Source organism: Tachyglossus aculeatus, chromosome 1 (genome assembly GCF_015852505.1).
Source record: "Tachyglossus aculeatus isolate mTacAcu1 chromosome 1, mTacAcu1.pri, whole genome shotgun sequence".
NCBI lineage: Eukaryota > Metazoa > Chordata > Mammalia > Monotremata > Tachyglossidae > Tachyglossus > Tachyglossus aculeatus.
In genome coordinates, this window is record NC_052066.1 from 68,062,450 (window position 1) to 68,085,324 (window position 22,875).

At 52.3% G+C, this 22,875-nt stretch overlaps 1 protein-coding gene across 1 annotated transcript in view; it reads right to left on the minus strand.

Moving 5' to 3' along the window:
- EIF2B5 (eukaryotic translation initiation factor 2B subunit epsilon) overlaps positions 1-21,370 on the minus strand; it is a 33,638-nt gene extending 12,268 nt beyond the window's left edge. The window contains exons 1-8 of the mRNA XM_038747571.1: positions 19,410-21,370; positions 14,845-14,969; positions 12,162-12,347; positions 11,696-11,873; positions 11,204-11,284; positions 9,636-9,713; positions 6,031-6,343; positions 496-641 (exon numbers count right to left, since the gene is read on the minus strand). Coding sequence (XP_038603499.1) covers positions 496-641; positions 6,031-6,343; positions 9,636-9,713; positions 11,204-11,284; positions 11,696-11,873; positions 12,162-12,347; positions 14,845-14,969; positions 19,410-19,541 — 1,239 coding nt within the window. The 5' untranslated portion in view covers positions 19,542-21,370. The remainder of the gene's footprint in view (positions 1-495; positions 642-6,030; positions 6,344-9,635; positions 9,714-11,203; positions 11,285-11,695; positions 11,874-12,161; positions 12,348-14,844; positions 14,970-19,409) is intronic.
- Between the last annotated feature and the right edge of the window lie 1,505 nt (positions 21,371-22,875).

The window sequence follows — 22,875 nt, forward strand, 5'->3', positions numbered from 1 at the left end:
GTGCTCTGCACATAGTAAGCGCTCAATAAATATGGTTGATTGATTTCCACTAAGCCACGCTGCCTCTAATCCCGGCTCCGCCATTTGTCCGCTGTGTGACCTCGGGTAGGTCACTTGACTTCTCTGGGCCTCCCGCCCCTCACCTGGAAAATGGGGATTGAGACTGGGAGCCCCACGTGGATCAAGGACCGTGTCCGATGCGATTTGCTCGTACCCACCCTGGCGCTTAGGGCGGTGCCTGGCGCGTAGTCAGCGATGAGGAAAATCCGTCAGTCGTATTTATTGAGCGCTTACTGGGTGCAGAGCACTGTCCTAAGCGCTTGGGAAGTACAAGTTGGCAACATATAGAGACGGTCCCTACCCAACAGTGGGTTCACGGTCTACAAATGCCGTCTTTATTACTCATCGGAGCGGATGGGTCGGGAGCAGGGCCCTCCCCGGGAAGCTGGGCCTGCGGGAGCGGTGGGGAAAGGAGAGGGAAGAGCTGGCGCTCACCTGGGAAGTGAGGACGCAGCGGGGCCTCAGCGTGACTCGCTCCTTCACCTTGGCGAAGTCGCACAGCAGAGACTGGTGGATCTGGGCCCCCGTGGCCACCCGTACGCCTCGCCAAAGATGAGCCTGGTCCAGAACCACGTTGTCACCTGGGCCGGGGGATTTGACTAGTCCATTTTTTTTGTTAACGATGGGCGTCTAGCTGTGAGTCCACTTCTATATCATCATCATCATCAATCGTATTTATTGAGCGCTTACTATGTGCAGAGCACTGTACTAAGCGCTTGGGAAGTACAAACTGGCACCATATAGAGACAGTCTCTACCCAACAGTGGGTTCTATATCCACCAAGCTAGCTCTCTTCCTCCCTTCAAGGCCCTACTGAGAGCCCACACTGAGCCCCTTCCTTCCTCTCCCCCCTCCATCCCCCCCATCTTACCTCCTTCCCTTCCCCACAGCACCTGTATATATGTATATATGTCTGTACATATTTATTACTCTATTTATTTATTTATTTTACTTGTACATATCTATTCTATTTATTTTATTTTGTTAGTATGTTTGGTTTTGTTCTCCATCTCCCCCTTTTAGACTGTGAGCCCACTGTTGGGTAGGAGGATGATACGCAAATTCGTGAAGCGTTCCATAAATTTTTGCCGCTAATCTCCTCACCGTACCTCGTTCTCGCCTGTCCCGCCGTCGGACCCCCGGCCCACGTCCTCCCCGGGGCCTGGAATGGCCTCCCTCTGCCCATCCACCAAGCTCGCTCTCTTCCTCCCTTCAAGGCCCGAGAGCTCACCTCCTCCAGGAGGCCTTCCCACACTCAGCCCCTTCCTTCCTCTCCCCCTCGTCCCCCTCTCCATCCCATCTTACCTCCTTCTCTTCCCCACAGCACCTGCATATATGTATATATGTTTGTACATACTTATTACTCTATTTATTTATTTTACTTGTACATATCTATTCTATTTATTTTATTTGTTAGCATGTTTGGTTTTGTTCTCTGTCTCCCCCTTTTAGACTGTGAGCCCACTGTTGGGTAGGAACTGTATATGTTGCCAACTTATACTTCCCAAGCGCTTAGTACAGTGCTCTGCACACAGTAAGCGCTCAATAAATACGATTGATTGATTGATTGATTCTATATGATCTGTGAGACCATCTCTATATGTTGCCAACCTGTACTTCCCAAACGCTTAGTACAGTGCTCTGCACACAGTAAGCGCTCGAATACGATTGAATGAATACCATTGAATGAATCTAGCTTTATTTCTGTTTATTCTGACGACCTGACACCTGTCCACATGTTTTGTTTTGTCGTCGGTCTCCCCCTTCTAGACGGTGAGCCTGTTGTCGGGTAGGGACCGTCTCTAGATGTGGCCAACTTGGACTTCCCAAGCGCTTAGTCCAGTGCTCTGCACACAGTAAGCGCTCAATAAATACGATTGAGTGAATGAATGAACGAATTTGACAGGGACGTGCTGGGTTACTGAGGGCTCTCCCATCCACTGCCCGGCACAGAGGGACGGCGGAGCCGCAGGGGGCTGGCTCGTTCCAACGGCGGCCCAGCTCGCTTTGCTTCTCTCCTCCTCCTGACGATTCAAAACGACCTCAAGGAAACCCTTCCTTCCCCCTCCCGCCAAGGTCCAACTGAAAGACAAATCTACATTCCTTGCTCTGCCTGATCTCCCATCCTCTTGTCTCTCCCCACTTCAATCCATACTTCACGCCGCTGCCTGGATTGTCTTTGTCCAGAAACACTCTGGGCATGTTACTCCCCCCCCTCAAAAATCTCCAGTGGCTACCAATCAATCTGTGCATCAGGCAGAAACTCCTCACCCTGGGCTTCCAGGCTGTCCAGCCCCTCGCCACCTCCTAAGTCACCTCCCTTCTGTCCTTCTCCAGCCCAGCCCGCACCCTCCGCTCCTCCGCCGCCACTAATCTCCTCACCGTACCTCGCTCTCGCCTGTTCCGCCGTCGACCCCCGGCCCACGTCATCCCCCGGGCCCGGAATGCCCCCAATCCCTCTGCCCACCCACCAAGCTAGCTCTCTTCCTCTCTTCAAGGCCCTACTGAGAGCTCACCTCCTCCAGGAGGCCTTCCCACACTGAGCCCCTTCCTTCCTCTCCCCCTCGTCCCCCTCTCCATCCCCCCCCGCCTTACCTCCTTCCCTTCCCCACAGCACCTGTATATATGTATACATGTTTGTTCGTATTTATTACTCTGTTTATTTATTTATTTATTTAACTTGTACATATCTATTCTATTTATTTTATTTTGTTAGTATGTTTGGTTTTGTTCTCTGTCTCCCCCTTTTAGACTGTGAGCCCACTGTTGGGTAGGGACTGTCTCTATATGCTGCCAACTTGTACTTCCCAAGCGCTTAGTACAGTGCTCTGCACACAGTAAGCGCTCAATAAATACGATCGATGATGATGACGATTGATGCCTGTCCTGAGGAAAACGTCATCAGCTCCAGGTCTCTGATACCCTGCTACCCCATTTCCCAGCCCGGCCAAACAGGGGCCCCTCGGGGTTGAAAGGGAAAGAAGGGAGGAGAGCACACGTTGCGAGGCCTAGTGGTTAGAGCGGGGGCTTGGGAGTCAAAAGGGCCTGGGTTCAATCAATCAATCATATTTATTGAGCGCTTACTGCGTGCAGAGCACTGTACTAAGCGCTTGGGAAGTACAAGTTGGCAACATATAGAGACGGTCCCTACCCAACAGGGGGCTCACAGTCTAAAAGGGGGAGACAGAGAACAGAACCAAACATACTAACAAAATAAAATAAATAGAATAGATATGTACAAGCAAAATAAATAAATAGAATAATAAATATGTACAAACATATATACATATATACAGGTGCTGTGGGGAAGGGAAGGAGGTAAGATGGGGGGATGGAGAGGGGGACGAGGGGGAGAGGAAGGAAGGGGCTCAGTCTGGGAAGGCCTCCAGCTCCACAACTTGTCTGCCGTGTGGCCTCGGTCAAGTCATTTTGCTTCTCTGGGGCCTCAATGACCTCATCTGTAGAATGGGGAACACGACCAAGCCCCATATGAGTCACAGACCGTGTCCAACCTGATTAGCTTGTATCTACCCCAGCGCTTAGTCAACTAACTGGCCCAAAGTAAGCACTTCAATACCATTATGTATACACACTTGTCTATATAATAATAATGATGGCATTTGTTAAGCGCTTACTATGTGCAAAGCACTGTTCTAAGCGCTGGGGAGGTTACAAGGTGATCACACACATATATCCGTGCGTAAGTGTCTTACATAATAATAATGATGGCATTTATTAAGCGCTTACTACGTGCAAAGCACTGTACTAAGTGCTGGGGAGGTTACAAGGTGATCACACACATATATACGTGCATAAGTGTCTTACATAATAATAATGATGGCATTTATTAAGCGCTTACTACGTGCAAAGCACTGTACTAAGCGCTGGGGAGGTTACAAGGTGATCACACACATATAATAATAATAATAATAATGACATTCATTAAGCGCTCACTATGTGCAAAGCACTGTTCTAAGCGCTGGGGAGGTTACAAGGTGATCAGGTGGTCCCACGTGGGGCTCACAATCTTCATCCCCATTTTCCAGATGAGGGAACTGAGGCCCAGAGAAGTGAAGTGACTTGCCCAAAGTCACACAGCTGACAATTAGCAGAGCTGGGATTTGAACCCATGACCTCTGACTCCAAAGCCCGGGCTCTTTCCACTGAGCCACGCTGCTTCTCATATATACATGCGCAAGTGTGTTACATAATAATAATGGCATTTATTATGCACTTACTATGTGCAAAGCACTGTACTAAGCGCAGGGGAGGTTACAAGGTGATCAGGTTGTCCCATGGCGGGGCTCACAGTCTTAATCCCCATTTTACAGATGAGGGAACTGAGGCCCAGAGAAGTGAAGTGACTTGCCCAATGTCACACAGCTGACAAGTGGTGGACCGGGATTTGAACCCATGACCTCTGACTCCAAAGCCCGAGCTCTTTCCACTGCGCCACGCTGAGCCTTGATATACACAACCACAGTGTCTACACTTCCACAGAAAGGCTATGAAGCGGACTAAGCTCTGCTTCTGATTCTTCCAGCACTTTAGAATTAGTTTCATGAATGGGGCATCTCCTGTGGCCTTCATATCTCTATCTCTTCATATCTCAGAGAAGCAGCGTGGCTCAGTGGGAAGAGCCCGGGCTTTGGAGTCGGAGGTCATGGGTTCAAATCCCGGCTCTGCCAATTGTCAGCCGTGTGACTTTGGGCAAGTCACTCAACTTCTCTGGGCCTCAGTCCCCTCATCTGTAAAATGGGGATTAAGACTGTGAGCACCCCCGTGGGGCAACCTGATCACTTTGTAACCTCCCCGGTGCTTAGAACAGTGCTTGGCACATAGTAAGCGCTTAATAAATGCCATTATCATTATTACTCAAGGAACATCTCTAGAGTATCAGCTCGTTGTGGGCAGGGAATGTGTCTGTTTACTGTTATATTGTACTCTCCCAAGTGTTTAGTATAGTGCCCTGCACACTCTAAGTGCTCCAGAAGTATGATTGAGTCAGTCAAGGAACAAACTCGCCTCCAGCGCCAAGTGGGTGACTGGCTTGCTAATTTGGCCCTACTTGTACATATTTACTATTCTATTTGAGAAGCAGCATGGCTCAGTGGAAAGAGCCCGGGCTTTGGAGTCAGAGGTCATGGGTTCAAATCCCGGCTCCGCCAATTGTCAGCTGTTTGTCTTTGGGCAAGTCACTTCACTTCTCTGAGCCTCAGTTCCCTCATCTGTCAAATGGGGATGAAGACTGTGAGCCCCCCGTGGGACAACTTGATCACCTTGTAACCTCCCCAGCGCTTAGAACAGTGCTTTGCACATAGTAAGCGCTTAATAAATGCTATCATTATTATTATTATTTTATTAACAATGTATATATAGCTATAATTCCATTTATTCTGATGGTATTGACACCCGTCCACTTGTTTTGTTGTCTGTCTCCCCCTTCTAGACTGTGAGCCCGCTGTTGGGTAGGGACTGTCTCTAGATGTTGCCGACTTGTACTTCCCAAGCGCTCAGTACGGTGCTCTGCACACAGGAAGTGCTCAATAAATACGACTGAATGAAGGAACGTAAGACTAGTTCTCCAGCCAGGCTCCAAGCTGGCTACCCAAAGATGGTTTCTGATCCAGAATGATAATAAAAGAACAAATTAGAGAAGCAGCGTGGCTCAGCTTTGGAGTCAGAGGTTCAAATCCCAGCTCCGCCAATTGTCAGTTGTGTGACTCTGGGCAAGTCACTTAACTTCTCTGTGCCTCAGTTACCTCATCTGGAAAATGGGGACTGTGAGCCCGCCCGGGGGACAACCTGATCACGGTGCAACCTCCCCAGCGCTTAGAACAGTGCTTGGCACATAGTAAGCGCTTAATAAATGCCATCATCGTTAAATCGGTGCCCTAGGCCCGACCCCGCTCCTCTTCCCCGAGCTAATCCCCTCCGGCCTGGACTCGGCGCGCGCGCGGGAGGCCTCACCGATGCGACAGTCGGGCCCGATGACGCTGTTGGTGATGGAGCAGTTGCGGCCGATGAGGGCCCCGGGGCCCAGGAGGACGTTCTCTACCAGGACGCTGCCGTGGCCCAGGCTGACCTCGGCCCCCCGGTAGATGTTGTGTCGGGAGTGGGTGCAGCTGCGGCCGGGGCTGTCCGTGAAGTTCATCTCGGGGGTCAGCGGGTAGACCCAGCGGCGAACCACGTCGGCGCAGACGGCCTCGTACATCAGGAGGTTGGAGACGCGGGCCCCGTATTCCCCCGAGGTCACGTGCATGTGGATTTGGTTCCCCAGGACCTGAGGGTGGGGCGGGGGGCACCCAAGCCACCAGAAGAGTCAGTGCAGCCTGCCCCCTTTTCCCTCTCCCCCTCCCCCTCCCCCCCGCCCTACCTCCTTCCCCTCCCCACAGCACCTGTACACACGTTTGTCCAGATTTATTACTCCATTTATTTCACTTGTCCATATTTACTATTCTATTTTGTTCATGATGTGCACCTAGCTTTACTTCTATTTGTTCTGACGACTTGACACCCGTCCGCAGGTTTTGTTGTCTGTCTCCCCCTTCTAGACTGTGAGCCCGCTGTTGGGTAGGGACCGTCTATGTTGCCAACTTGTACTTCCACCCGCTGTTGGGTAGGGACCGTTTATGTTGCCGACTTGTACTTCCCAAGCGCTTAGTATAATCAATCAATCAATCGTATTTATTGAGCGCTTACTGTGGGCAGAGCACTGGACTAAGGGCTTGGGAAGTACAAGTTGGCAAAAGAGAGAGACAGTCAATCAATCAATCAATCGTATTTATTGAGCGCTTACTGTGTGCAGAGCACTGTACTAGGCGCTTGGGAAGTACAAGTTGGCAACAGAGAGAGACAGTCAATCAATCAATCAATCGTATTTATTGAGTGCTTACTGTGTGCAGAGCACTGGACTAAGCGCTCGGGAAGTACAAGTTGGCAACATGTAGAGACAGTCCCTACCCAACAGTGGGCTCACAGTCTAAAAGGGGGAGACAGAGAACAAAACCAAACATACTAACAAAATAAAAGAGTAGATATGTACAAGTAAAATAAATAAATCATCATCATCAATCGTATTTATTGAGCGCTTACTGTGTGCAGAGCACTGTACTAAGCGCTTGGGAAGTACAAGTTGGCAGCATATAGAGATGGTCCCTACCCAACAGCCAGCTCACAGTCTAAAAGGGGGAGACAGAGAACAAAACCAAACATACTAACAAAATAAAATAAATAGAATAGATAGGTACAAGTAAAATAAATAAATAAATCATCATCAATCGTATTTACTGAGCGCTTACTGTGTGCAGAGCACTGTACTAAGTGCTTGGAAAGTACAAGTTGGCAACATATAGAGACAGTCCCTACCCAACAGCGGGCTCACAGTCTAAAAGGGGGAGACAGAGAACAAAACCAAACATACTAACAAAATAAAATAAATAGAATAGATAGGCACAAGTAAAATAAATAAATAAATAATCATCATCAACCGTATTTACTGAGCGCCTACTGTGTGCAGAGCACTGTACTAAGCGCTTGGGAAGTACAGGTTGGCCACATATAGAGACAGTCCCTACCCAACAGTGGGCTCACAGTCTAAAAGGGGGAGACAGAGAACAAAACCAAACATAACAAAATAAAATAAATAGAATAGATATGCACAAGCAAAATAAATAAATAAATACATAGTAGTGCTCTGCACACAGTAAGCGCTCAATACGATTGAGTGCATGAACAAATGAACACATTCATTCGCTTAGTACATTCAAGCGCTTAGTACAGTGCTTTGCACACAGTAAGCGCTCAATAAATACGATTGATGATGGTAACAGACCAGTTCTCCCCAAGCTCCCCCTCCTCACCAGTTTCCCTCAATCCCCGTTCTCCCGCCTACCGAGACCGGGAGCCCCACATGGGACGGGGACTGTGCCCGACCCGATTAGCTGGAATCCACCCCAGCGCTCAGTACAGTGCTTGGCACATAGTAAACCCTCAACAAGTATCCCATTCTTTATTATCACCACTAGCCGTGGCATCATATGTTTTGTTTCGTTGTCTGTCCCCCCTTTCTAGACTGTGAGCCCGTTGTTGGGTAGGGAACATCTCTATATCAATCAATCAATCAATCGTTTTTATTGAGCACTTACTGGGTGCAGAGCACTGTACTAAGCGCTTGGGAAGTACAAGTTGGCATCATCATCATCAATCATATTTATTGAGTGCTTACTGTGTGCAGAGCACTGTACTAAGCACTTGGGAAGTACAAGTCGGCAACATATAGAGACAGTCCCTACCCAACAGTGGGCTCACAGTCTATGTTACCGACTTGTACTTCCCAAGAGCTTAGTATAGTGCTCCGCGCACAGTAAGCGCTCAATAAATACGATTGAATGAATGAATCACTTTTCCAAGGGCCGGAGTGAGGCGAACGCCCCACCCTGCCCCTCCCTGACAGGAGAAGTCATCAAGGCAAAGAACGGCAGATCCCCTCTCACCTCTTGAGAAGCACCATCTTACCTCCTTCCCTTCCCCACAGCACCTGTATATATGTACATATGTTTGTACATATTTCTTACTCTATGTATTTATTTTACTTGTACCTATCTATTCTATTTATTTTATTTTGTTAGTATGTTTGGTTTTGTTCTCTGTCTCCCCCTTTTAGACTGTGAGCCCACTGTTGGGTAGGGACCGTATATATATGTTGCCGACTTGTACTTCCCAAGCGCTTAGTCCGGTGCTCTGCACACAGTAAGCGCTCAATAAATACGATTGATGATGATGATGATGAAAGGGGATGGGGCTGGGAGTCAGCGACCCGGATCCTACTCTTGGCTCGGCCCCTCGCCTGCCGTGTGAACTTGGGCAAGTCCCTGGGCCTGGAATGCCCCCCCGGGCCTGGAATGGCCTCCCTCTGCCCATCCGCCAAGCTAGCTCTCTTCCACCCTTCAAGACCCTGCTGAGAGCTCACCTCCTCCAGGAGGCCTTCCCAGACTGAGCCCCTTCCTTCCTCTCCCCCTCGTCCCCTTCTCCATCCCCCCATCTTACCTCCTTCCCTTCCCCACAGCACCTGTATATATGTTTGTACATATTTATTACTCTATTTATTTTACTTGTACATATCTATTCTATTTATTTTGTAAGTATGTTTGGTTTTGTTCTCTGTCTCCCCCTTCTAGACTGTGAGCCCACTGTTGGGTAGGGACCGTCTCTATATGTTGCCAACTTGTACTTCCCAAGCGCTTAGTCTGGTGCTCTGCACACAGTAAGCGCTCAATAAATACGATTGATGATGATGATGATGAATGGGGATGGGGCTGGGAGTCAGCGACCCGGATCCTACTCTCGGCTCGACCCCTCGCCTACCGTGTGAACTTGGGCAAGTCACTTCACTGGGCCTCATCATCATCATCATCAGTTTCCTCATCTGTCAAACAGGCATTACATCCCCATCCAGCCTCCCCGCTAAAATGGGTCCAACCTAAGCATCCCGTATCTGCCCCGCGCTTCGGCCAGGGCTGGGCACACAGTGTTGCGCTTAGCGACCGCCGCCGTTCCTTTTTCGGTCAGATTACCTCTTCGTTCACCAACAGGCCTCTCACAAAGTCATCCCGGGTTTGGTAATCAAAGTTGTCCGTGAAGAGTTCAGCCACCTGCGGGGTGAGGGGGATGGGGTGAGGAACTCTCCCCCTCCTCTCCCCCCCCCCCCCCCGCCTTACCTCCTTCCCCTCCCCACAGCACCTGTATATATGTATGCACGTATTTATTTCTCTATTTTATTTGTACATATTCATTCTACTTATTTTATTTTGTTAATATGTTTTGTTTTGTTGTCCGTCTTCCCCTTCTAGACCGTGAGCCCACTGTTGGGTAGGGCCCGTCTCTATATGTTGCCAACTTGGACTTCCCATGCGCTTAGTACAGTGCTCTGCACACAGTAGGCGCTCAATACGATTGAATGAATGAATGCAGCGTGGCTCAGTGGAAAGGGCACGGGTTTTGGAGTCAGAGGTCGTGGGTTCAAATCCCGGCTCTGCTAACTGTCAGCTGTGGGACTTTGGGCAAGTCACTTCACTTCTCTGGGCCTCAGTTCCCTCATCTGTAAAATAGGGATTAATTAATCAATCGGATTTATTGAGCGCTTACTGTGAGCAGAGCACTGTACTAAGTGCTTGGGAAGTACAAGTTGGCAACACATAGAGACGGTCCCTACCCAACAGTGGGCTTACAGTCTAGAGTCTAGATTGATTGAGCCCCCCGTGGAACAACCTGATCACCTTGCAACCTCCCCAGCGCTTAGAACAGTGCTTTGCACATAGTAAGCGCTTAATAAATGCCATTATTAATTCATTAACTAACTAACTTTCTCCGGGGGCGGGGGGGGGGGGAACCAACCTTCTTCAGACTCAGGAGCCCGGCCCAGAGCAGAACCCCCAGGATACCCCAAGGACTTCTCCCTTACAGCTAGGGACCAGGCGCAGGAGAGTCTAACCCGGATCAGAGCGCTTAGAACAGTGCTTGGCACATAGTAAGCGCTTAATAAATGCTATCATTATTAATATTATTATTAACAGAGATCTGGGGCGGGCCGGGCCGAGACTTCCCTGGTCTGCCCAGGGATCCCATCCCCGCTCAGCCCAAACCTGAGCCCGTCCCGGCCATAAAGTGGTCTCATTGCCCCGGATGGGTGGCCCTCTTGGCTAGCTCCTTCTGGGCCACTTCCAGGTTGCCACCAAGCACTTCGGCTCGGCCTCCACATCCTCGCCCCAACCCGGGACGGGCCTGAAGAAGGAGGGGCCGCCCGAAGCCAGCCCCGTTTGGTTCGGACACGGCTCAGCCACAGAGCCCGGGCCCGGGAGTCGGAAGGACCTGGCTTCTGCTCCCGGCTCTGCCACTCGTCTGCTGTGTGACCTGGGGCAAGTGACCTCACTTCTCTGGGCCTCCGTTCCTTCATCTGTAAAACGGGGATTACGGCTGCGAGGCCTACGTGGGACAGACACTGGGTCCAACCCGATTACCCCGGCACTTCGAACAATGCCACTATTATTATTATTATGGTTGTTCAGAGTGATGACGCAGGGCTCCACGGGCCGAGGGGATGCCTCCTCCAGGAAGGGGGGGACCCCCGTCTTGGGGAGCTCACCTGCGGGGAGCAGATGCTGATGTGACAGTCCAGCAGGTCGTGGCGGATCTCCACTCCATCGCCGCTGCCCTGGAATAGGCTCTGTGAGAAGGTGGAAGGGGACAGGCGGTCAAGGCTGGGTTTCGGCACTCGGGTCTTGGGAGAAAAGCACATCTCCTCCAGGAGGCCCTCCCTGACCAAACCCTCCTTTCCTCTTCTCCCACTCCCTTCTGAGTCGCCCTGACTTGCTCCCTTCATTCACCCCCTCTCCCAGCCCCACGGCACTTCTGTCGGCATCTATCATTTATTTACTTCTATTAATGCCTCTAGACGGTAAACTCGTCGCGGGCAGGGAACGCGTCTGTTTTGTTGTCCTACTGAGCTCTGTATACAGTAAGCGCTCAATAAACAGAACTGGCTGACTCCGTAACCCCCACTTTAATGCACAGGTCGGAAGGGGTCACACCCGGGGTCCCGTGCGGACCCACCCCGCAAGCCAGGACACCCACACACCAAGGGGAAACAGAAGCGCTGCAGGCCGTGGGTCTTCTGGTAGTGGAGGACTCGACTGGTGGCACTGTCCATGGCCACTACCACGTCGTCCTCGGGGCAGCGGGTGTGATGGCCGGGGGACGACTCCTTGAAGATCATCGTCATCACGGACACGTTCTTCTCCAGCCTCCGCCGCATCCTGTGAAAGCGGGGCAGAGAGATGGTCACCCGCTCAGTCGTATTCAGCGAGCGCTTACTGTGTGCGCGGCACTGGGAAGTCCGAGTCGGCAACATCTAGAGACGGTCCCTACCCACCAACGGGCTCACAGTCTAGAAGGGGGAGACGGACGACCGAACAAAACATGCGGGCAGGTGTCAAGTCGTCAGAACAACACAAAACAGAACTGATGTGGTCCGGGCCCCGCTTCCCCCGCCCCCGGGGTCACTCGGCGAGCCTCATGTCCCCCCGTGTGCTTTCCGCCCTCACCTGTGCTCCTCCAGGGCCCGGGCCACGTTGATGTTGGAGACGACATCCCCGTAGACCAGCAGGAAGTCGGAGCGCAGCAGGGCCTTGGCGTCGACGTCCCGCAGCACATCCCCCAGCGAACGGTACAGCTCCGACGTGACCACCCGCACCACGTTGGGGGACGTGGGGCGGCACCACTTGGACTTCCTGGGGAGGCGAGTCCCGCAACGGTCCCTCGTGACCCGGGCCGCCCCCGTCTCGAGCTTTTACGCGTCACTCGCTCCCTACCATCCCTCTACAACTTCCACCCCTCTCCCGCGGCTCCTCCGCCCCCACAATCTGGTATCCCCAACTTCAAAGTGCTTCGTGTACCGTAATTAGGGCTCCTGGGGAGCGAGGCCTCGTCACCCCCGTTTTATGGGTTTGGGAGAAGCAGACGCCGCGACCTCCTCCCGCCCTTCTTTCCTCTTTCCCTCCCAAGCCACTCACTGGGTCTGACGCCCCAAACTCAACTCAAACCTCCAGGGCGGCGGAGGCGGCGGGAGCCTGGGCCCACCCCAAATTCGAAGGCGTCGGTGTGGGGAAGGAAGCCGAGCGTCCCAAATCCCTATCGTGCACCAGGCTCTGCCGCTCCCGGGGAAAGCAAGCATCCGGGGCCCGCGGGTCCAAAAATAAATGCCGGGGCCCCGCCGTCACCGCTGGGAAGGGATACGGGGAGGAATGGAGATCGGCGACGGTCCCCCTCCAGGACTCCCTCAAACGAGTCGATAGTGACTGAGCGCCTACTGTGCTCAGTTGCACAGTAGTTGCACAGTAATAAATGCCATCATTATTATTATTATTATTTATTACTGTGTGCAGAGTGCTGTACTAAGGGCTCAATAATGAGATGATGATGATGGCATTTATTAAGCGCTTACTATGGGCAAAGCACCGTTCCCAGCGCTGCGGGGATACAAAGTGATGAGGTTGTCCCACGTGGGGCTCACAGTCTTCACCCCCATTTTCCAGATGAGGGAACTGAGGCCCAGAGAAGTGGCTTGCCCAAAGTCACCCAGCTGACAAGTGGCGGAGCCGGGATTTGAACCCATGACCTCTGACTCCAAAGCCCGGGCTCTTTCCCACTGAGCCACGCTGCTTCTCTAATGAGAGACATAAAAGACGCGATCCCTGCCCTACACGACTTTAGAAGCGTGGCCTAGCGGATGGAGCCCGGGCCCGGAAGGTCATGGGTTCTAATCCCGGCTCCGCCACTTGTCTGCTGGGTGACCTTGGGCAGGTCACTTCACTTCTCCGGGCCTCAGTTCCCTCATCTGGAAAATGGGGAGCCCCACGGGGGACAGGGACCGTGTCCAACCTGATTTGCTTATAGCCACCCCAGCGCTTAGTACAGTGCATGGCATATAGTAAACACTTAACAAATATCATTATTATTGTATTATTATTATTATTAAGCCCAGAAGTGGAAGGGGAGATTGGAAGGCCTGGAACCCTCACACCTTCTCAAAAGGTGAAGGAATTGGAATTAAGAGTTCAGGAACCAGGCGGGCCCGGCCGTGGATCTGGAGCAGGGCTGCCATTATCCAGCCCTTGGGGGACGATATTCCACGTCATTTTGGGGAAGCAGCATGGCTCAGTGGAAAGAGCTCGGGCTTTGGAGTCAGGTCATGGGTTCAAATCCCGACTCCGCCAACTGTCAGCCGTGTGACTTTGGACAAGTCACTTCACTTCTCTGTGCCTCAGTGACCTCATGTGGAAAATGGGGATTAAGACTGTGAGCCCCCCGTGGGACAACCTGATCACCTTGTAACCTCCCCAGCGCTTAGAATGGTGCTTTGCACATAGTAAGCGCTTAACAAATGCCAACGTTATTATTATTATTATTTGGCGTCAGAGATCATGGGTTCAAATCCCGACTCCGCCAACTATCAGCCGTGTGACTTTGGGTAAGTCACTTCATCATCATCATTATCATCATCAATCGTATTTATTGAGCGCTTACTATGTGCACAGCACTGTACTAAGCGCTTGGGAAGTACAAATTGGCAACATATAGAGACAGTCCCTACCCAACAGTGGGCTCACAGTCTAAAAGAGCAGCAAAAGACAAATGTTTCCTGCACTTCACTTCTCTGGGCCTCAGTTCCCTCATCTGGAAAATGGGGATTAAGACCGTGAGCCCCCCGTGGGACAACCTGATCACCATGTAACCTCCCCGGCGCTTAGAACGGTGCTTTGCACATAGTAAGCGCTTAACAAATGCCAACATTATTATTATTATTTGGCGTCAGAGGTCATGGGTTCACATCCCGACTCTTATTTGGCGTCAGAGGTCATGGGTTCAAATCCCGACTCCGCCAACCTGTCACCCGTGTGACTTTGGGCAAGTCACTTCACTTCTCTGGGCCTCAGTTCCCTCATCTGGAAAGTGGGGATTAAGACTGTGAGCCCCCCGGGGGACAACCTGATCACCTTGTAACCTCCCCAGCGCTTAGAACGGTGCTTTGCACATAGAAGCGCTTAAAAACTGCTGTTATTATTATTATTATTATTCTTAGCTTTGACTGTCTCAAGGTTGGGAACCAGTCTCCTGCTGGGAGACCCCGGGGAGGGGGAGAGGACGGCGACCCTGTCGCTTCGCACCCAAGGCTCCTTCTATCAGAGCACTCAACCCCGCGGAGACGGAAGAAACGGAGAGCCTTACTGAACGTGCTCCTTGATCTGAGAGGCCTTCCAGCAGCAAAAGACAAATGTTTCCTGCACGCCGGTGGCCGTGAGGAACTCCAGGGTATAATCGATCAAGGCCACGTTGGCCAGGGGCAGGAGGACCTAAGGGATTGGGAAGAGAGAGAAGCCGAGTGGACATAATGGTGAAAGTGCCCTGGTCCCATCTCCCCCGACCCCCCGCCTCGGTGGTAAATTTCATCCCACTGCCAACCACCCTAGAAGGCCCCAACACCCCACACCGCGCAAAAAGGGACTCGGTCGTTGTCCTCAAATGTTTCCTTTTGAGGCACCCGGGGGGTGCCTTTGGATGGAAACTCTTCCGGATCAAATCCATCAATCAATCGTATTTATTGCACACAGTAAGCGCTCAATAAATACGATTGATTGATTGATCTGGGTACATATTTATAATTATAATTCCACTTATTTATTTATTTTACCTGTACGTAGCTATTCTTTTTAGTTTATTTTGTTAGCATGTTTGGTTTTGTTCTCCGTCTCCCCCTTCTAGACTGTGAGCCCGCTGGTGGGTAGGGACCGTCTCTATGTGTTGCCAACTTGGACTTCCCAAGCGCTTAGTCCAGTGCTCTGCACACAGTAAGCGCTCAATAAATACGATTAAGTGATTGACTGATCTGTGTACATATTTATAATTCTACTTATTCATTTATTTTACCTGTACATATCTATTCTTTTTATTTTATTTTGTTAGTATGTTTGGTTTTGTTCTCTGTCTCCCCCTTCTAGACTGTGAGCCCGCTGGTGGGTAGGGACCGTCTCTATGTGTTGCCCACTTGTACTTCCCAAGTGCTTAGTCCAGTGCTCTGCACACAGTAAGCGCTCAATAAATACGATTGATTGACTGATTGATTGATCTGGGTACATATTTATAATTATAATTCTACTTATTTATTTATTATACCTGTACATAGCTATTCTTTTTAGTTTATTTTGTTAGTATGTTTGGTTTTGTTCTCTGTCTCCCCCTTCTAGACTGTGAGCCCGCTGGTGGGTAGGGACCGTCTCTATGTGTTGCCAACTTGTACTTCCCAAGTGCTTAGTCCAGTGCTCTGCACACAGTAAGCGCTCAATAAATACGATTGATTGATTGATTGATCTGTGTACATATTTATAATTCTACTTATTTATTTATTTTACCTGTACATATCTATTCTTTTTATTTTATTTTGTTAGTATGTTTGGTTTTGTTCTCTGTCTCCCCCTTCTAGACTGTGAGCCCACTGTTGGGTAGGGACCGTCTCTATATGTTGCCAACTTGGACTTCCCAAGCGCTTAGTACAGTGCTTTGCACACAGCAAGCACTCAATAAATACGATTGATTGATTTATTGAGCGCTCAAAAGGACCCTCTCACCCTTAGTAACAGGCCAATAGGGGTGGGGGTGAGGGGGCGTCCCTACTTATTTTCTTACCATCAGGCAGGACTGGTATGGAATGCAAATAGGCTGCTCTTGCCACAGGGGTGACGTCCCTCACCCACCAAAAAAAAAGCCACCAAAACGTCACGCGAGGTCTGGGAGACGGACCCCCGGTTGCCCTCTGCGACAAGTTCATTCACTCATTCAATCGTATTTATTGAGCACTTCCTGTGTGCACAGCACTGGACTAAGCGCTTGGGAAATACAAGCTGGCAACAGATAGAGACGGTCCCTACCCAACAGCGGGCTCACAGTCTAGAAGGGGGAGACAGAGAACAAAACCAAACATATTCACAAAATAAAATAAATAGAATAAATACGTACAAATAAAGTTCCCGAGAAACTTTGCTGAGGATTCCTGGGATGGGTTCAGGGGCCCCCTCCTTCCTCTCTCCATCCCCCGCATCTTACCTCCTTCCCTTCCCCACAGCACCTGTATATATGTATATGTGTTTGTACATATTTATTACTCTATTTTATTTGTACATGTTTATTCTATTTATTTTATTCTGTTAATATGTTTTGTTTTGTTCTCTGTCTCCCCCTTCTAGACTGTGAGCCCCACTGTTGGGTCGGGGCCGTCTCTATATGTTGACAGCTTGTACTTCCCAAGCGCTTAGTACAGTGCTCTGCACACAGTAAGCGCTCAATAAATACAACTATGAATGAATGAAAGAATAGTTCAATAGTACAATTGAATGAATGAATGAATGTAACCCTGGGGAGAGTCCTCGGCAGTTCCGAGGTCGCACGGCGCCTCTTACTTTTCTACCGAGCAGCTCATTTATTGAGACATTCATTCGACCAATTGTATTTATTGAGCGCTTACTGTGTGCAGAGCACTGTACTAAGCGCTTGGGAAGTCCAAGTTGGCAACATATAGAGACGGTCCCTACCCAACAGTGGGCTCAGTCTAGAAGGGGGAGACAGGAGATGACTTCGGCCTGAGAGGAGCAGGGTGGGACGCTCACCCCACCCCAGCCCTTGGAAAAGCGATGGCCGGCGAGAGGTGCTAATAGTGACAGTGATATTTGTTGAGGGTTTACTATGTGTCAAGCCCTGTACTAAGCGCTGGGGTAGAGTCCAACTAACCAGGCTATCCCGGGGTGGCCCAGGGGAGGCTGCGGCCCACTGTTGGGTAGGGACCGTCTCTATATGTTGCCAACTTGGACTTCCCAAGCGCTTAGTACAGCGCTCTGCACACAGTAAGCGCTCAATAAATACGACTGTAGGAATGAATGAATGAATGCGGCCGTTCTCTGTCCCTGGGCATCTGCGAGTCCAACGGCCCTGTATGTTTGGTTTTGTTCTCTGTCTCCCCCTTTTAGACTGTGAGCCCACTGTTGGGTAGGGACTGTCTCTATATGTTGCCAACTTGGACTTCCCAAGCGCTTAGTACAGTGCTCTGCACACAGGAAGCGCTCAATAAATACGACTGATTGATTGATTGATTGAAGGAGGGGGCTGAGTGTGTGGAGGAGGTGAGCTCTCAGTAGGGCCTTGAAGGAGGGAAGAGAGCTAGCTTGATGAGGATGTGGGGAGGGGAGAGGAAGGACGGGGCTGAGCCTGGGACCCTGTAGAGAAGCAGCGTGGCTCAGTGGAAAGAGCCCGGGCTCTGGAGTCGGAGGTCATGGGTTCAAATCCCAGCTCCGCCACTTGTCAGCTGGGTGATTTTGGGCCAGTCACTTCGCTTCTCTGGGCCTCAGTTCCCTCATCTGTAAAATGGGGATGAAGACTGGGAGCCCCCGTGGGACAACCCCCAATGCTTAGAACAGTGCTTTGCACATAGTAAGTGCAGTGGAAAGAGCCCGGGCTTTGGAGTCGGAGGTCGTGGGTTCAAATCCCGGCTCCGCCACTTGTCAGCTGGGTGGCTTTGGGCCAGTCACTTCTCTGGGCCTCAGTTCCCTCATCTGTAAAATGGGGATGAAGACTGGGAGCCCCCCGTGGGACAACCCCCAAAGCTTAGAACAGTGCTTTGCACATAGTAAGTGCAGTGGAAAGAGCCCGGGCTTTGGAGTCGGAGGTCCTGGGTTCAAATCCTGGCTCCCGCCACTTGTCAGCTGGGTGACTTTGGGCAAGTCACTTCTCTGGGCCTCAGTTCCCTCATCTGTAAAATGGGGATGAAGACTGTGAGCGCCCCGGGGGCCAACCCCCAGTGCTTAGAACAATGCTTTGCACATAGTAAGTGCTTAACAAATGCCATCATTATTACTATCAGCGCTTAGAACAGCGCTTTGCACATCGTAAGCGCTTAATATCATCATCATCAACCGTATTTATTGAGCGCTTACTGTGTGCAGAGCACTGTACATATATGTATATATGGCTGTACATATTTACTACTCTATTTATTTATTTTACTTGTACATTTCTATCCTATTTATTTTATTTTGTTGGTATGTTTGGTTCTGTTCTCTGTCTCCCCCTTTTAGACTGTGAGCCCACTGTTGGGTTGGGACCGTCTCTATGTGTGGCCAGTTTGTACTTCCCAGGCGCTTAGTACAGTGCTATGCACACAGTAGGCGCTCAATAAATACGATTGATTGATTGATTGATTGTACTAAGCGCTTGGGAAGTCCAAGTTGGCAACGTACAGAGACGGTCCCTACCGTGGCTCGGTGGAAAGAGCCCGGGCTTGGGAGTCAATCAATCAATCAATCAATCGTATTTACTGAGCGCTTACTATGTGCAGAGCACTGTACTAAGCGCTTGGGAAGGACAAATTGGCATCACACAGAGACGGTCCCTACCCAACAGTGGGCTCACAGTCTAAAAGTCAGAGGTCATGGGTTCGAATCCCGACTCCGCCACCTGTCAGAGCTGTGTGATCTCGGGCAAGTCACTTCACTGGGCCTCAGTTCCCTCATCTGTAAAATGGGGATGAAGACTGTGAGCCCCCCGTGGGGACAACCTGATCACCTCGTATCCTCCCCAGCGCTTAGAACGGTGCTGTGCACATAGTAAGCGCTTAATAAATGCCAATTATTTTCATTATCACCCAACAGTGGGCTCACAGTCTAAAAGACTAATGCATTTTAATAAATGATTTATTTAATAATAAATGCTATTATTATACCCCCCCGTCCCCGGGGGTTGCGCCTCACCCGTGCCCGGTCCTTGGAGATGGGGAAGAAGCGGCGGTCGAAGCTGTCGGCCACCAGCACGGCCTGCAGCGGGGGCGGCGGCTCCCCCCCGTCCACCCCACGTTTCTCCGGCCGGGGCCACGACGCCGCCATCTTCCCCGTCACGGGAGATCACGCATGCGCGCGCCGGAGCCCTACGGCGGCCTGGGAGGCCCAGCGCTCGACTCCCCGGCCGTCGCCCGGGCGCGTGCGCACCAAACGCGCGCCTCCCCGCCGGCCAGCATCCGGGCGCATGCGCGCCCCGCGCTGGCCCACCCGGCCGTCGTCCAAGCGCATGCGCGCCCCCTGCTAGCCTCCCCGGCCGTCGTCCAAGCGCATGCGCGCCCGCGCCTGCTTCCCCGCAATCATCCGAGCGCATGCGCGCCGCACCCTAGCCTTCCCGGCCGTCGTCCAAGCGCATGCGCGCCCCAAGCTAGCCTCCCTGGCCGTCATCAATCAATCAATCAATCGTATTTATTGAGCGCTTACTATGTGCAGAGCACTGTACTTTGGATGCGTCATCCAAACGCATGCGCGCCCCATCCTGGCCTCCCCGGTCCAAGCGCATGCGCGCCCCACGCGGGCCCACCCGGCCGTCGTCCAACCGCATGCGCGCCCCCAGCTAGCCTCCCCGGCCGTCATCCTGGCGCATGCGCACCAAACGCTAGCCTCCCCGTTAATATCATCCGAGCGCATGCGCGCCCCAGGCTGGCCCACCCGGCCGTCGTCCAAGCGCATGCGCGCCCGCGCCAGCTTCCCCGCAATCATCCGAGCGCATGCGCGCCGCACCCTAGCTTCCCCGCCGTCGTCCAAACGCATGCGCGCCCCAAGCTAGCCTCCCTAGCCGTCATCCAAACGCATGCGCGCCCCATCCTGGCCTACCCGGTCCAAGCGCATGCGCACCCCAAGCAAGCCTCCCCGGCCGTCGTCCAAGCGCATGCGCGCCCGCGCCAGCTTCCCCGCAATCATCCGAGCGCATGCGCGCCGCACCCTAGCCTTCCCCGCCGTCGTCCAAGCGCATGCGCACCCCAAGCTAGCCTCCCCGGCCGTCATCCAAACGCATGCGCGCCCCACGCCAGCTTCCCCGGCAATCATCTAAGCGCATGCGCGCCCCACCCTGGCCTCCCCGGCCGTCGTCCAAGCGCATGCGCGCCCCAAGCTAGCCTCCCCAGCCGTCGTCCAAGCGCATGCGCGCCCCGCGCCAGTTTCCCCGGCAATCATCCAGGCGCATGCGCGCCCCACCCTGGCATTCCCGGCCGTCGTCCAAGCGCATGCGCACCGCAAGCTCGCCTCCCCGGCAATCATCCAAGCGTATGCGCGCCCCACGCTGGCCTTCCCGGCCGTCGTCCAAGCTCATGCGCGCCCCAAGCTAGCCTCCCCTGCCGTTGTCCAAGCGCATGCGCGCCCCGCGCCAGCTTCCCCGGCTATCATCCAGGCGCATGCGCGCCCCACCTTCCCCGGCCGTCGCTCAAGCGCATGCGCGCCCCAAGCTAGTCTCCCCGGCCGTCGTCCAAGCGCATGCGCATCGCCCACGCTAGCCTTCCCGGCAACCATCCAAGCGCACGCGCGCCCCACCCTCGCCTACCCGGCCGCCGTCCAGGCGCATGCGCGCCCCACACTAGCCTCCCAGACAATCATCCAAGCGCATGCGCGCCAAACGCTCGCCTCCCCGGCAACCATCCAAGCGCATACGCGCCCCACACTAGCCTCCTCGGCAATCATCCAAGCGCATGCGCACTCCACGCTAGCCTCCCTGGCGGTCGCCAAAGTACATGCGCGCCCCACGCAATCCTCCCCGGCAATCATCCAAGCGCATACGCGCCCCACGCTAGCCTCCCCGGCAATATCATCCAAGCGCATGCGCGCCCCACGCTAGCCTCCCCGGCAATCGTCCAAGCGCATGCGCGCCAAACGCTCACCTCCCCGGCCGTCGTCCAAGCGCATGCGCGTCAAACGCTTGCCTCCCTGGCTATCGTTCAGGCGCATGCGCACCCAGCCCTCGACTCCCCGGCCGCGGTCAAGGCGCATGCGCACCGGACTCTCTACGCTCCGGCAGTCATCCACGCACATGCGACCCAGCCCTCCCCTCCCTGGCGTCGTCAAAGCGCAAGCGCGACCAACGCTCGCCTCCCCGGCGGTCGTTGAGGCGCATGCGCACCAAACGCTCATCTCCCTGACAGTCACCAAAGCGCATGCGCACTCCGCAGCGCCCCCTGGCCGCCGTCCTTGCCTTGTCAGGATCCTCCGCCTTCTAAATTGTGAACCCGAGGTGGGCAGGCAACGTGTCTGCTAATTCGGGTGGAGTGTAATAATAATAATAATAATAATGACAACAATAATAATAATAGCATTTCTTAAAAGCTTACTCTGTGCAAAGCACTGTTCTAAGCGCTGGGGAGGTTACAAGGTGATTAGTTTGTCCCACATGGGGCTCACAGTCTTAATCCCCATTTTCCAGATGAGGGAACTGAGGCCCAGAGAATATTATTATTATTATTGATGGCATTTATTAAGCGCCTACTATGTGCAGAGCACTGTTCTAAGCGCTGGGGAATTTACAAGGTGATCAGGCTGTCCCATGTGGGGCCCCCAGTCATAGTCCCCATTTTACAGATGAGGTAACTGAGGCCCAGAGAAGTGAAGTGACTTGCCCAAAGTCACACAGCTGAAGAGTGGGCTAAGCTCTGGGGAATTTACAAGGTGATCAGGCTGTCCCATGTGGGGCTCACAGTCTTAATTCCCATTTTCCAGATGAGGGAACTGAGGCCCAGAGAAGTGAAGTGATTTGCCCAGTCACACAGCTAACGAGTGGTCTAAGCGCTGGGGAATTTACAAGGTGATCAGGTTGTCCCATGTGGGGCTCACAGTCTTAATCCCCATTTTCCAGATGAGGGAACTGAGGCCCAGAGAAGTGAAGTGATTTGCCCAGTCACACGGCTGACAATTGGCGGAACCGGGATTTGAACCCATGACCTCTGACTCCAAAGCCCTGGCTCTTTCCATTGAGCCATGCTGCTTCTCCTATAATAACGATGGCATTTGTTAAGTGTTTACTATGTGCCAAGCACTGTTCTAAGCGCTAAGAAGGATATAAGGTAATCAGGTTGTCCCACGTGGGGCTCAAAGACTTAATCTCCATTCTAAAGATGAGGTCACTGAGGCTCAGAGAAGTGAAGTGACTTGCCCAAGGTCACACAGCAGACATGGGGCGGAGCTGGGATTAGAACCCATGACCTCTGACTCCCAAGCCCGGGCTCTTTCCGCTGAGCCACTCATCTTCAATAATAATAAGGATGATATTTGTTAAGCGCTTACTATGTGCCAAGCACTGTTCTGAGCGCCGGGGGAGATACAAGGCAATGATGATTAAGAGAAGCAGCATGGTTCAGTGGAAAGAACATGGGTTTAGGAGCCAGAGGTCATGGGTTCTAATTCCGACTCCACCAAT